This window comes from Terrapene carolina, unplaced genomic scaffold (genome assembly GCF_002925995.2).
Source record: "Terrapene carolina triunguis isolate 2854851 unplaced genomic scaffold, T_m_triunguis-2.0 Scaffold96, whole genome shotgun sequence".
NCBI lineage: Eukaryota > Metazoa > Chordata > Testudines > Emydidae > Terrapene > Terrapene triunguis.
In genome coordinates, this window is record NW_020664447.1 from 43,677,545 (window position 1) to 43,692,274 (window position 14,730).

At 44.7% G+C, this 14,730-nt stretch overlaps 2 protein-coding genes across 2 annotated transcripts in view; one reads left to right on the forward strand and one right to left on the reverse strand.

Moving 5' to 3' along the window:
* CCDC9B (coiled-coil domain containing 9B) overlaps positions 1-5,305 on the forward strand; it is a 102,261-nt gene extending 96,956 nt beyond the window's left edge. Inside the window, exon 13 of the mRNA XM_026651262.2 lies at positions 1,646-5,305. The gene's annotated coding sequence lies outside the window, so the exon portion shown is untranslated. The remainder of the gene's footprint in view (positions 1-1,645) is intronic.
* Positions 5,306-6,834: 1,529 nt separating this feature from the next.
* On the reverse strand, positions 6,835-13,126 carry INAFM2 (InaF motif containing 2). Its single transcript, XM_029911416.1, has 2 exons — positions 12,283-13,126; positions 6,835-7,424 (listed from the first exon to the last, which is right to left on the reverse strand). Exon 1 carries the CDS (start codon positions 13,003-13,005, stop codon positions 12,595-12,597), a length of 411 nt encoding a protein of 136 aa, XP_029767276.1. The 5' UTR covers positions 13,006-13,126; the 3' UTR covers positions 6,835-7,424; positions 12,283-12,594.
* Between the last annotated feature and the right edge of the window lie 1,604 nt (positions 13,127-14,730).

Genomic DNA, 14,730 nt, shown 5'->3' on the forward strand with positions numbered 1-14,730 from the left:
TAGATCCTACTTGAAAGCACAGGAAATCAAGGGGCTTTCAAAATGGCTGGGTTTGTTTGTTTGTAACTGACTAATTGGATATAATCATCTGTTAAATTACTAAAAATTGTCAAAAGAAAGAGCTAGAACTTACGTATCGCAAACACAACTATGAAAATCTGATTTCCAACCCTTTCCAATAGGAGCCAAGTTCTCCACCTTTATGCCTGGCCTCTGCTGGGAAGCACACTGCTGCATCATTTAAAGTGGCATCCCCATTGTGAGAAAGAGAGAGACCAACCCAACTCACTGAATGTAGATACGGGAACAGTGACAAGTGTTTGCAAGAACTGTTTTGAAAATTCTGATTAGATTTAGTAACTGTTTATTTCCGTATCTAAGGTATTATTACAAATCACTGACGTGTAGCCTCTTATCCAGTGTGCATGACTATGTTCTTAAATGCTTCTCAGTGTCTTTCCCTTTTTTGTCTGAAGGCTATTTCTCTCCTTCTTTCATGGTACTTCACATGCCTGTCTCCTTTTATATCCATCGTCTGTCATCCCCACTCTGTCTTGTGCACACTGGGTGTTGAAATCTGCATCAGCAAAATGCAGGTCCATGGATTTAAACACAGATGCCTGAAAATGCTAATTCAGTAACTCTGATGGGCACTGGAGCAGCCAGTGAAGGAAAAGAAAAACTGTCTTTCCTTGTTAAAATCAATGTATCTAGGTCTGGAAGCTGCTACAGGGCAAAGGTCCAGCACATGGGAAATACCAGGCTATGTCCAGTAAAGAGCTGATATACCCCTCCTCATCTACACTTGTTGCTTCAACACCAAGCCACATGAACCTCATGGGATCAAATTTATTATTATTTACTATTTATATTACAGTAGTGCCCAGGGGCTCCAATCCCCATTGTACAAGGTGCTGTACAAGTACATACAAAGACATAGTCCCTGTAGTGAAGATATTTAGCTCTTGCTGGTCAAGACAAAAAGGTAGGGTATTATCGGAAAGAGAGGAGGATTCAGTCTCTATGTTTTATCTAGACATTTACACCACACTTATCCCCCTGGTGTCTGCTGCTGCCATTAGATCTAGAAGCTAAGCCTCCAGGTAGATTAGGCTTAAACTTGACAGGATTAGATATTTTTATATATATAATTTCAACACATAATACTGACATTTATTTATAAGCATCTTTTCTATTTTTATCTATTTCAGTTTTCACAGTTGTGGGAAATTATGCAGAGGTCAGACAATAACTATTTAATGATAGTAAACAGATTCAAAAAGTTAAAACTTTATAACCATTAAAATTCAAATTGTCAACATCAAATGTCAAAATATACAAAGTAAACATCCTTAAATCAGACTCTAATAAGTTCTCAAGCAGCATTTTTCATACTTTGCCTATTTGTAAATTTTTATTATTGATGGAAATATTTTTTTAATTGGTTTGTGTATGTACAGTGAAATTGACATTTACTGACATTTCCCAATAAACTCTAATCCTTCCCAGTTTACTTATGCTGGAATCCTGTGGACATCCTATCTATGCAGGAAGATCACATTAGCACTCAGTAGACACTTTAATTTGCTGCTCAGCAATTCCCTGCAGGCTGATAATTCTGGCATTTTTTGTTTTGATTTTCCAGGACAAAGTGCTAAGGGGTGGTTGATGAGAAAGGAAGCTGAGCACAATCTTCTCCTCACTCTCAGAGCTTGTATGAAATCAGCTTTGGGCACCAGGCCTTCACCTGTCATCATCCAATATCAACATTCATCACAAACTAGATCTCACTGGTCAGTAGCCATTCACCTCCCTGAAACTGACTGGTCACCATTTTGGCATCACCTCTCAGTACCTGTCTCTGTGCCAAATGACAGAGAAACCTACAAATCAAATTGCCAGAGGGGAGAGAAGATGAAACACTGTCACTTTTATTTTGTATTTGTTTTTCTTACATTGTGAGTGTGTGGCAAGCCATGATTTATATACTGTATGCACTTTATTTTATTTAATAACCAATTCTATTTAAAACTGAGGTTTGGTTTTCAGCGCCTCCCTCCTGCTTAAGGGCTGACAGGATACTGCACCCTCCAGGAAAGGGTGATAGAAGTGTTTAAGGGTTTATGGGGAGCGCTTATCTTGTAGCTTTGTAGTTAATGGGCAACTGCCAGATTAGAAGGTATTAGGGTGGGGGTTCCTGTCTCCTCATGAGAAATGGTGACAGAAGAGATGGGTTTTTTGGGGAGGTGTTAAAGTGTAGTTTTGTAGGTGGTTGAGAAATTGAAGGTTGTTGGGTAAGGCGGATTATACTAGAGCCTCAAAATGGCTGAAGAGTTGGCAGGGATGCAAGGATGTACTGTCGTACGGTCATCCTGTAGACAACAGGGCATTGAGGAGGTAGAGTGTTAAGGAGTTACACTGTGGTTCATGAATAATTTTGAAAGGCTCAGAACGACTCATTGGTGCTACTATGTTATTAAGGAGGTCACCATTTCCTCCTTTTGGATTTAGCAGGCACAAGTGGCAGGCAGCACATTAACTCTGTGGAGATTAGGCTTTCCTGAGTAGGATACTGGATTGAATGGATATGAGTGCCACTTGAAGGGATCCTGGCAAAGCATCAGGTCCACTTCTTAAAACCCAGTAGCAACTGGCACCTACTTGGTCAAGTGAGCTAATGGCACCTAAAATCACATGCACCAGGCCGGGTTAGGAGGGGTGTTCAAACATGGTAATCCTCCTTCTCTACCCAACCCACCAAGAATTTGCTAGCACATGTGAGGATATTTGTGGAAAGACTTCTGGGCTAGTTAGAGTTGAACATCCAGGTTTCCTCTGAGATCCTTTCACTTTCCTAACCATGCCCTCTGCTCTCGAAACCTTCCAAAGCCTTCTGCTTGCATAAGGTGGTACAGTAGTGACTTCCCAGGAATCTGCCACATTGGGTTCTTTTGTTTTAGCCTTACGACGAGACACCTTTCATAAGGACTTGACTAATCCTTTACTAGGGTAAATCAGAATAGCTTCATTGATTTCAATGGAAACATGCTAATTTACATCAAGGACCTGGCTCAAAAATGTCATCCAATTAAAGAAAAGATGGGAAGTAGGCTTGAGAGATAACATTACATATTTTCAGCTGCTGACTTACAGAGAAGGGGGACTGTCCTCATTTTCAAACCTGGCCTGAGACGTGAAGCAGTTTCATCCTCTCCATTGAAGGGAGATGTGAACGTGTGTGTGGATGTGTGCCTGTGGGCATGGAGATTTATTTAGTTTCCCCTCAAGAAGTGTTGCTAACCTAAATGGCAGACTGCTTTACTGAGGAGGTTGGCATGAGTGCACTGGAATGCTGTTTTAATAAACTAATATTCGCACAAAGAGATGTTCTGGTTTTCCCCGTAATTCAGAGCCAATGAATTCAGCTGGCTTTCACTCAAGAGGACAGAGTTAGGCAATCTCTTGTGTATACCAAATTTGTGATAGTTCAATGACCCACCCTGAGGCTGTTAGCAAGAGAAGCAGCAGAAGATAAAACATGATTATAGCGTGCTATTAGAAACAATTTTCCTGCGGTTTAGAGCTAAAGTTACAGATGAAGTGGGTTATAAAACTGCTTCAAGCCTGGAAGTTCTTCTAGCTCATTAAAGGGTGAATTTCCACATCCCATAAGATACTGGGTTGGAGGAGCAGCTGGATCAGGGGACCAGTAATTAGTTACAAACTCATTTATATCTAGCACCCTGACCTCACTCTGAACCAGATTGGAATTTTAAAGTAATTAGCAGTATATAGCTTTATAGTTTGGTAGCCTATGTAAAAAGGAGATGGTAATCTCAGTCCAATTCCCAAAAGGTTCACAACCAAAATATTCCCTTTGTCCTGGAGGTTGTTCCTCCAAGTCAGAATTAAGGCACCATGGATGGGGTAGTATGCAAAATGTTTCACTGCCACATGACCTCAGGTCTACAGCTAAAGAGAGGAGTTCAATTTCAATTGCGGTACACTTAGCATCTTGTGCTAGGCTAAATTCAGCATCAGGAAAAACTGCTGCTTAATTCCCCCTCTTCCCCACAAGCTCATGTAATAAGTAGTGCATAAGGAGGAACATGATTATGGACTTCATGGAAGGTACAGTACAGATGGTCCATGCTATTAATGTTAAGTTTCCTTAATTAAGGACAGGCTGTTCATTCTGTTTGAAAACAGTTTGTTCCAATTGTTGGAGAATCATGACTACTATTTATTTCTTCTGTGCAAGGGTTATATATAGGGGAAGGTTGAGGTGATTGAAAAATTGAAGTGTAAGGATTATTTTTGTTAAATAAAAGTTGTAAGGAGGAAAAGAAAGCTCCAATTTGTTATCATTTCTCTCTCTTGAGGATGGCTGGAAAGGTCTTTAAAAGGGAGTCGTAATATGAATTTTATTTCTTGTCCTCCACCTTAGTCTTCCCAAATCCACCCTACTCTTAGTAGGAATGTTAACGCCATCCCATTTAACAGACTCATCAACCTCACTGTTAATCACTATGAAGAATTTGGTCCATGTCTACAAGTTCTACCCTGCTGAACCTTGCAAGTCAAGGCTCTATTTAAAAACAGAACTTACATATTTTAAGGAAATATACAAGCCATCACACTCCTCTGTGCTCTGACTTAGCTAACCTGGCCTATGGGAAGTTTGCAGGGATTACCTAGCCTAATATCTACTTAGTAAACTGAGGCTGGATCCTTTACAGGCTGATGACAACGGCCATTCATTTCTGTTTGCAAGAATAGTAGCACAAATATAATAGATTTCAGAGTGGTAGCCATGTTAATCTGTATCAGCAAAAAGAACAGGAGTACTTGTGGCACCTTAGAGACTAACAAATTTATTTGGGCATAAATACAATAGAAGCCTGTGAAGGGCAGTCAGTCAGTCTAAGTCAGCTGCTTACAGAGGTATTTGTTTTCTCTCAACACTGGCTGACAGTCCTGTGATTCCTTCACATTGGACTTTGGGACTTCCAGTTAGAAGGAAAGCAGCAAGGACTCTTTCAGATGGAGTACAGTCTTGCTACCAAGAGAACAGCTTGTTTGTGGATAGTTATTTCCACAATTTGAAAGATTTAGCACCAGCCTGGTGAGCTAAGCACTGCAGTTAAAACCAGTACTGAAAATGATCTCAGGTTTCGGTGGACTGAAGTCTTGCCTCCAAGATCTGCTGACAAAGAAAACTAGGGGTGGCAATGGTGAAACAGTCCATAGAGAAAGACACCCCCAAACACAGCTCAACTGGAATGGTCAGGTGGTCGTTCTAAACCCTTTCTGCTCCGTTAGCGCAGGGGAAACAAATGAGAATGCTAGACAGCAGCTCAAGCTCAGTAGGCCCAGCTGTAATGAAGTTAATAGCCATGCAGTATACCTCTGAAATAGGTTAGTTAGAACAATGCCCCAGACACATGCGGAGTATTATTTAAAAGGGGAAGTATTTCATAGTAAAAAGGAGCATTACTGATTTTCCACACCAGTTCTCTGCCCTGGACAAACTGGCTGTAATTGGTTTATGAGCCTGAACCAAAAATGCCAGTCAATGAAAAACATTTTTATGTTTAAAGTACAAAATGTAAGAGCTAACAGTGTTTTATACGGTAGGGGAGCTATGTACAGCTAATTACAAGCACAGAGCTAGTGCGGAGTATGGAAATATTGTACTGTTTAAAAAGCTGCCAATAGTCTTCCTTAACAGACTCTGAACAATGATGGGTTAAACAATTCACCTATAGAGATAACTCCCCTCACACTGTTACTGCATACAAACCCATCATCGACTTCAAATAGGGATTTCTACAGCCGTTACACAAGGTTATTGTAATAAGCAGGTGAGGTTAGATTCAAAAAAGGATTCAGGTGCCTGACACTTTAGGCACCTAAATCCCAGAATCAGGCCCCACTGAGATTCACAACCCTGACTCCCACTCTGCTGTTGCCAACTGCAGTAGGTGCCTAACTCCACTAGGAGTGTCCAAACCTCACCCACTAAAACTGGCCCCTATAGGTGAGGAGCAGCAACCACCACAGCTCATAACTTTTAGCCCACTGGTCAGGATACTTCCCAGCGATGTGGGAGACACCCCATTTGAGTGTCCCCGCTCCACCTGAGGGGAAGAAGGAATTTGAACTGGGGTCTGCCACCTCTCAGGTGAGTGCTCTAGCCACCAGGTTATGGGATATTCTGATGTGGGACTCCCTCCATCTCTGATGTGAAGGCTTGTACTCGCCTATGAATTTCACCAAGTGACCATGTTGATTATTTTAGTTTTGCCAGCTGCTTTTGATACAGCTGACCAGGCTGTAGGCCATGTCAGGCATTGACAGAGTTGTGTCTCGGTGGCTCCATTTCTTTCCCTGGAAGAGAACCATGAGTAGTAGTAGTAGTAGTAGTAGTAGTAGTAGTAAGTGATTCCTCTTTCAGAATTCTCTCACATAGTAGAAAAGGATCGCAGCTCTAGTCCACAAAACACAATATAGTCAGAATTAAGGGCTAAAGCAACGTGGCCTGATGTTGTCTCTGAAAACAAAAGTGTTAATATGGTCTAGAAGAGCAATTTAGAGGCAACTTGGTATTTGTTCAGGGCCAGCTCCAGGCACCAGCGAAGGAAGCAGGTGTTTGGGGCGGCCAATGGAAAGGGGCAGCAGGTCTGGGTCTTCGGCGGCGACTCCTTCACTCTGAGAGGGACTGAGGGACCCGCCGCCCAATTGCCACCAAAGAATGAAGTGGCGCGGTAGAGCTGCTGCTGAAGTGCCACCGATTGCAGCTTTATCTCCCCCCCCCCCACACCCCTGCTTCGCTGCTTGGGGTGGCAAAAAAGCTTGAGCCAGCCCTGTATTTGTTTATTCTCCCTCAGCAGTCACCATATCAAATTTACTCTTTATAAATGCATCTTTCAGCATCAAGCTAGACTTGATACAATAAAAAAAAAAAAATGTTCTCTGTTCCAAACAGCAATAAAACATTCTTTGATCAGAACAAAGTTGATAGTTAGGTTCTTAAAACAAGAGGAAGACTAAAATAAAGCTTTAATCTCTACAGCTGTATTAGTATTGCAGGCCCATCAGTAACCAACAGCAGCAAAGTCAGATGGCTATGCTGTAGCTATGGTAGTGCACAGAATGGACTTTCATCTTGAATGGTCCCTTGCAAGTCTTCTTCCTGCAGCAAGCATCCGTAAGGGTGGATTTAGGCTTTTTAGATGCCTCAAAATTGCATCTTACAACCTCATTCAGCGTTGGCCTCATGCTCTGCTTTCTTCAACCTCAGCTCTATATACCTTCTGAATAAGCATACCTTCTTCTTCTGCACACTGGACATGACACCACTGCAGTCATCTTGTTCTCAACTGGGGCAAGACTGCAACTCGGTGGGATTATCTAAGCATCTCCTAGTTTGAGACAAAAATCAAGCCAACGTATGATAAGAACGTGCTGTAACTTTTGACACAGAAAATTGTTTAGTTTCCTCTCCTGAGCGGTTTTTAACACTACCATGTTGAATGTGTCAGTAACCAACACTCAATAAATTAAAAATCACAACAGGATTTGTCAGAAGATATAGCAGTCCCATTCTTAGAACCACATTTTTAAAAGGGGACACTGCAAGGTAAAAGGCTGTTTGGGAAGATTGTTAGCTATACCACATTTGATTATTAAAACAAAGCATTTTAATATTTAACTTAGCAGAATGGGTGAAATGTTTACTCTTTGAAATTCAGTTTGGGCAATGAAGATAAGACTACTCACTTCCACTCTTGGATTTGCATACATTAGAATTTAAACAGAAAGCTGGCCTTAACCTTTACAGCAAAGATGGTGCTCTGCTATAATACCACTTCAGTGTTTGGGCTGGAAATAGTGCACAGAAATGTCTATTTAAAGAAACTGATTCCATTGGACTTTCTAAAAAAAATTTAAAGGAACTATTTCTCAGGAATTTAGGATTTGTAATATTTTTCCCCCTCAGATGTAAACAAGTCTGAGGTCAAATCTGACCTGCTAGTGTTCCTTTAACCAGCATGGTTCTTTTCTAATTTGCGCAACTGATTTCCCCCCCCCCCTCCCCTTTATTTAATGGCTGGGAAGGGAAAGGTTGAAATGCATTATAATGGGCCAGAGTCAGTGCTGTGCAGATCATCATTTGGCAATGTAGCATGGATTTAAAAAATAAAATAAAAATCTGTCAAATTGAGCAAGCTAGTGCATATGCCAAGTAGTTAAGGAATTAAAATGAGATTCTAGACACAGATGACTCAGCTTCAGCCCAAAGACAGCACAGCATGGCTATAAATCCAGAGATTCATGACCCAATATATTAGCAATCCAGCTTTTACACCTTGTGCAGTAAGCCCATTTCCTAAGAAATCCATAAAATTCCAGATGAAAATGTTAGTGCACATAGAAACCAATTATGACAAGTCATTTCAGTTATTATAAGTATTCTTAAGTGTACCTAGTAAGAAAATACCTTATTTCTTAAACTCTCAGACACCAAAAGCAGTACGAGGACAGACAGACTTACGAACTTGCTCATTCCTGCATTGCATTGCATTCCCAGATGAAGAAGCCATTGCATCCTGCATACCACCTGATAACTTCTAAATCTGGTATCTGGAGTCCTTGCTCCTGTCTGAAGATTTTTCAAACATCTATAAGGCTTTTTAAAAAGCCAAATGAATGTATTAAAGCTACTAAAATTGCCATGACAATCATGACCAGTCTCTTGGAAATCTTCTATGAGAAGGCTGAATCTGAGCAGCTGCTTTGGAAGCTTTAAACGCCACATTTTCTCTTTGTACATTTGGTAGCATAGCAGTAAAGTTAATGGAATGCTCCAATAACCATTTGTAACAGCTTCAGAGATAAAGGTCTCTGCTTTGCCTCAGCCTTATTCCATCAGCAAGCAGGACATCACTGGAACAAACTCTTTGTACAAGAACAAACTGCATTCACACTTCATGCAAGGATGCTGAAGATGGTTTTGTCCTATTTATTACGATAGCAATTCAACCATATTCAGCACCAGTTCAGGGGAGCTGAGTTGTCAGCAATGGGTCAATTTTCATAGAGCAGATGGAGTTTACCATGTCAAATTACTACTGTACTATACTCGAGACACTTTCACATAAATGCCTCTGAACAGATGAAAAGCTTTAAGTTGTCAACATTGAGTACAGGGCATCTCTCCACAGTAACAGGACAGGTTGGAAAGTGGCCACAAAGGAGGGGAAGTGAATTGAATTAAATGGGCTGCTATACTGAACAGTGCTTTATTAATCTTCAGAGAGCAATTGTTTTTAAAGAGGAAAATACTAAGTGTATGTATCTCCCAAATACATTCCTTGTTTCACGTGAGACCTCCACCACAATTTCTGATCAGAGCAGCAGCCAGACATGCCCTATTAGTGAAGTTCAGATCTATGTAGAGGTCCATCTAGTCCTTGTTTTTTGCCTCTGGAGTTTTTTTTATAAATTAAAAACCAAATTTCCTAACACCAGCCTTGCCAAACTGGCCCGCTTTTAGTGACAAATCCCAGGAACAGTCTAAACTCTACTGGCACCAAGGAATGAGTCTGTTTTTTCTCTTCCACACCCATCTCCCTTAGAATACTGAAGACAAATCCCAGATCAAACTAGCACACAGGCAGCATTTCAAATAATCATCATTCCCAACCCTATGGAGAGCTGTAATTTCTAATAGAGGCCACCCCTGGTCAGTGAGAACTATAACTGGGAAGAATTACAAGTGTCTCCCTCCCCAGGATTTGGAGCATACATCTCTGGGTTTGCCTGCAGGATGGATAATACAATCCTCATGTCCAGTTATAGGTCAAGTGGTCCAGCAAATGAAAACAGCCGAACTGTGGAACCAATGCAATCGGAACTAAAAGCCACATCTCAGAGCGGTTTGTCTAAAGTGTTGCTGCCAGACCCTCTGCTACCCCATCTCCTCATCCCCACAGCCCATACAAAATTAGAAATAATTGTTCTTTGCTAGTTTAATTGTCCATTCACAGGGTCAGGCATATTGTGATAGCATTGCTCTGAGGATAATTATGGAGTTCTATTCCCAGATGCTTACCAACCACAGGCAAGTTTAACCTCTGTGCCTGGTCTCCTCCCCACCAAAAACCATTATACTCTCCCTCTTCTGTCAAGTGCCATTCAAGGCACAAGCATTCCCATCTCTCCCCGGTCCAGAGGTAAGTTAAATACAATGCCCTTTCCCACCCATTTTCACCTACCCCGCATGGACCACAAGGAAAGTCAATCTCCTTCACTATGTTAGTTAAGTCTCTTTCCTCTATTCCTAATCTTCACTCATGTTCTCAAAAAGTTTGAGAAGATCAGTCTAAAGCATACAAGTTTAGGCAGAAATCTCAATGTATTTTTGTTCCCCTTAATTTTTTTCCTAAATATACAGGTCTTTTGAATACAGATATAGTTTACATGGCAGAATTATATAGACAATATCAGAGCACATTTACATCTTTAAACTTAGCAGCTGAAAACTCCGTTCCAGTGGCAGCTTCACAAGAGCTTAGTGGCTCCACAGCCTAACATTTAAATGGTTTGTCAAGTTCTTTTGTTTGCAAGGTGACGAGCTGACAGTTCAGGACACTACAAAATGTCATACATTTGCTCGTCTGCGTTTGGAAGGCTCATGAGCAATCAGATTTAAATTTACAACTTGTTAATAAGAGACTAGTAAGCACTAAGTTTCAAGTTCTTTTTGCTATTTGCTAAACCTAGGCATTTCAGAGTTTCTCAAAATGGCCCCACGGAGTTACTGACACACCAAGAGAGGTCTAAAGAAAGTCTACTCAACATGCCTGGCCCATCACAGGTTAGTTGTCACCAGACTACATCAATCAACTTTGAAAGTTCTGCTGTTTGGCCATAAGATGAGGCTACACTGCAATTACTGGCCTGTAAGCTTGGTTAGTTTCAAGCTGGCAAGGGAACAGGCCCTGGGGCTTCCACTGACACAGCATTTCAGCTGCCTTATGTAGCAAGTTCTCAAATGGAAACTCATCTCTCATCACTGCATACAGGGAGTTAAGCTCCCAAATCAGTGGCGATTTCACCATCCCCAGCCAAAGTAGCACATATGTAGTTTTCACTTATGTTCCTCCCAATATTCCCCCTCCCCCCAAAAAAACAAAATGCCATATTGGAGAGAGACTTTAATATGCAAAAAATATTTTAATATAGTAAACAAGTCAATTTACCTTTCACATGTTTTAAATAAGTTTGTTCATTAGTAAACAAAGCTATTTTTCCAAAACAATGGAACACAGCCTCTAAATTCATATTCTGCTCTCAGTTGATCCTATAAGTGGTGAAAAATTTGAACACCAGTATCATTTCACAGGTAACAGAGTGGCATAAATAGAAGAACAGAGCATCAACAGAGAGTCAAAGGGAAAAGCTGACCCTGGTGATGGGGAATATTAAGCCACAGAATTCTCTTGAAGGAAAGACTAAAAATACTAGCTAAGAGTCTATTGGTAGAAGTGTTCTCTTTCCATGCCTACCACTCATGTTTGCCTTGAGAGTTAAAGTTCCCTAAGCCATGCCTAAATTAAGGGAAAAGGTGCTATAAAAAAACCAAGCTAGGAAACTGATTGACAACCGTATTTAACTCAAATGCAGACACCGCTGTACAATTCATTTTTTTTGTAAACCAGATCAAAAAGTAGATTTAAACATATTCACTTATTAGTACATTTGTGTTAAATAGGGTTTTCAATTGAAGTAATCTAGCCGGAATGAAAAAACCCACCCTGTCCCCTAATCTAAACCAGGCCCTACTGAAGCATACAAGGAGACCCAAAACCATAGATCTGGAGATGCTAATCAGAAGAAGACAGCCCTCTGGAATCACTCTTGATGAGCATAGCAAATAAGAGAATATGCTGCATTCTTTCCCTCCCCCAGCCTAGAAATCCAACACAGCATGGAGTTTTCTTTACTAAAAGAAACTTAGTAAAGCTGGGGGTCACATGCACTCTTCTGACGGGGTCTGTATGGCTTTAGGCATCCTTTAGCCACCAGGATCATTGCAACTTTCGAGCTTGGTTTCCTGCGATAGCCCTTTAAAACCAGTCAGGGTGTGCTCATTGTGTAGTTTACATAGCATATCTCTCACTTCTATACAGTTCTCGTCTGAGTGTATATATCTACAAATACATACACAGATATAAACGAAATGCATCTGGGTACATTTCAGCTAGGCTGACATACCTGAGCTCCACTCTCTGTGGCTTCCCAGTACCGTTTACACCGTATTAAAACTAATAATTACAATTCGCTCTGCCCGAGTCCAGCGCAAACCGATGGACGGGCAAACAGAGCATCTAGCTGCGTGTCCGCGCCACCGTCCGCAAGGAGCAGACGCCGGAGCGAGGGGCGATGGTCCCGTGGCCTCCGGGCGGAGGCGAAGCCGAGTCAGGGTCGGTGGAGGGCAGTAGCTTGCCGAGGGAGCCGCCGTGCCCCTGTCCGGGTGGGGTCTCTGGGCTGCGCCATGTCCCGAGCTCGGCCCCCGCTTCCCCGCGATCAGTGGCTCCGATGCACCCGCTGCAGCACCGTGGGGTCGGGGGCTGGGCCGGGCTCGCTCCTCGGCGGCGACGTTGTCGAGGTGGCAGCGCGCTCAGTCCCGGCCGCCCCTTGGCCGGAACCCGGCCGCGTAAGCGGCTCCGTGGGGCTGGCTCCCCCGTGCCGCTCCGTGTGGGGCCCGTGCGTCGTCCGGCCGGGGGTGCTGGGCCCTGTCGGCTGGCGCACCGGCTGCCAGATGAGGCTGTAGTAGACGGCGAGCACGATGGCAGCCAGCGAGACGGAGAGCACGTAGGCCAGCACCGTGGCCAGGCGCACCCACTTCTTGTTGGTCTTGGCCGCCATCCGCGCCTTCTTGTCCCCGGTGTAGGTGGCGGGCTTGCCCCGCTCCGCCGGCGGCTCCTTCTCCTTCATGGGGGCCCGGCCCTTGGCCCGCTGCTCCACCGCCCCCTCCGTGGTGGGGGCTCCGCGCCGAGCCGGCCCCGCTCAGGACATGCCGGGGGCCCCGGCGCGGGGGAGGGGCTGGCGGCCCCGCGGCTGCCCGCCTGGATGCGGGGCCCGGCGGCTGCGACCCAAGCGGCCGCCGGGGCAGGAGGCGCCGTCTCCGCCGAGATCCCCGCGCTTCGCGCCGCTCCGGGGCCCGCGCGCTCCGTGTCTCCTGGCAGTGGTGCCGGTGGTCGCTTCGCAGCGCGGAACACGCGCGGGAGGGGGAGGAGTAGCGACGGGCGGCTCTTAAAGGGGCAACAGGGAGGAGGGAGTGTCCTTAAAGGGGCAATGCCCGCCCGCCCGGGCAGCCACCTGCTAGCGCCGAGCAGGGCAGACCGCTGTCTCGGCCCCGCCCGCCCCGAATCCACCAATGGGCACTGATCTGTCAACAGCGCCACGTGCCACGCTGCTCCGGGCCCCGCACAGACCCGCGGCGGCGCGCGGCCCTACCCACGTGGCTGGCTGGTGCTGGCCATGTCCCGCTCTGCGCAGTAGGCCCGCAGCGCTTCCCTGCGACTGTCAGCACGGCCCGGGAATGGCGCCTGACCGGGATAATATCAGCTGGCAGGACGAGCAGGGCTGAGGCGGCTGTGCAGGCGGGAGTCGCCGGGTTCAGCACCGTGTCAGCTAAGCCCTGCTGGCACAGAGTGTCCTCACGCTCATATTTATAACACGTGTCATCACCCACCCCAACCTACCAAGCTTTGCCCAGGGCAGTGCAACACCACAGAGATATAGAACTAGATGGGAGGCAGGGGGGAAGAAGCAGACCACAGCTGTCCAGCACTGGAGAAGGGAGGCAGAGGTGAGAAATACCTACCACATGGGTTTCCTTGTCAGGGGATGGATGACTTTATAGTGCCTCAATGGCAATGGGGGTGTGGCCCAGCTTGCAATCCCAGCAAATGCTAGAGGAAATTGCAGCTAACCTGGCAGTCATGGGAATTTGGTGAGAGGCAATTATGGCACCCTTCTACTGGGGGCTGACACCGAATAAAACTCTTATATAGAGCTTATTATCCCTACATCCCAAAGAGCTCTAAAGGAGATCAGCAGGACTTAAATTCAGCAGGAGCTGTCCGGAGCAGAGCCCAGGTAAATATTTTCAAATCCGTGGGGCAGAAGCCCCAGCCCGGCTCCTCCAGGAAATACTCTATGAGAATTTAAGCCCTGGAGATCAGTGTGATTATCCTAATTTCATATGAGAAAACGGATGCATAGAGAGAGGAAGTGACTTGCTTAAGGTCATCCTGCAAGCCAGTGGTAGACCCAGGGCCGGCTCCAGGGTTTTGGCCACCCCAAGCAGCCAAAAAAAAAAAAAAGCCGCGATCGCAATCTGCGGTGGCAATTCGGCGGGAGGTCCTTCGCTCCGAGCGGGAGTGAGGGACCGTCCGCCAAATTGCCGCCGAATAGCTGGACGTGCCGCCCCTCTCCAGAGCGGTCGCCCCAAGCACCTGCTTGCCAGGCTGGTGCCTGGAGCCGGCCCTGGGTAGACTCAGAAATAAAGCCCATTCCTCATGCAGGCCCAGCCAATGCTCTATCTCCAGAGCCATGCTGCCCTCAGTGAGGCTTCCCATTGACTCCAATAGGCTTTGGATCAACGATCAACCTGTCACATTTAAACTCTTGTAAAGTCAAACTCAGTTGCATAAG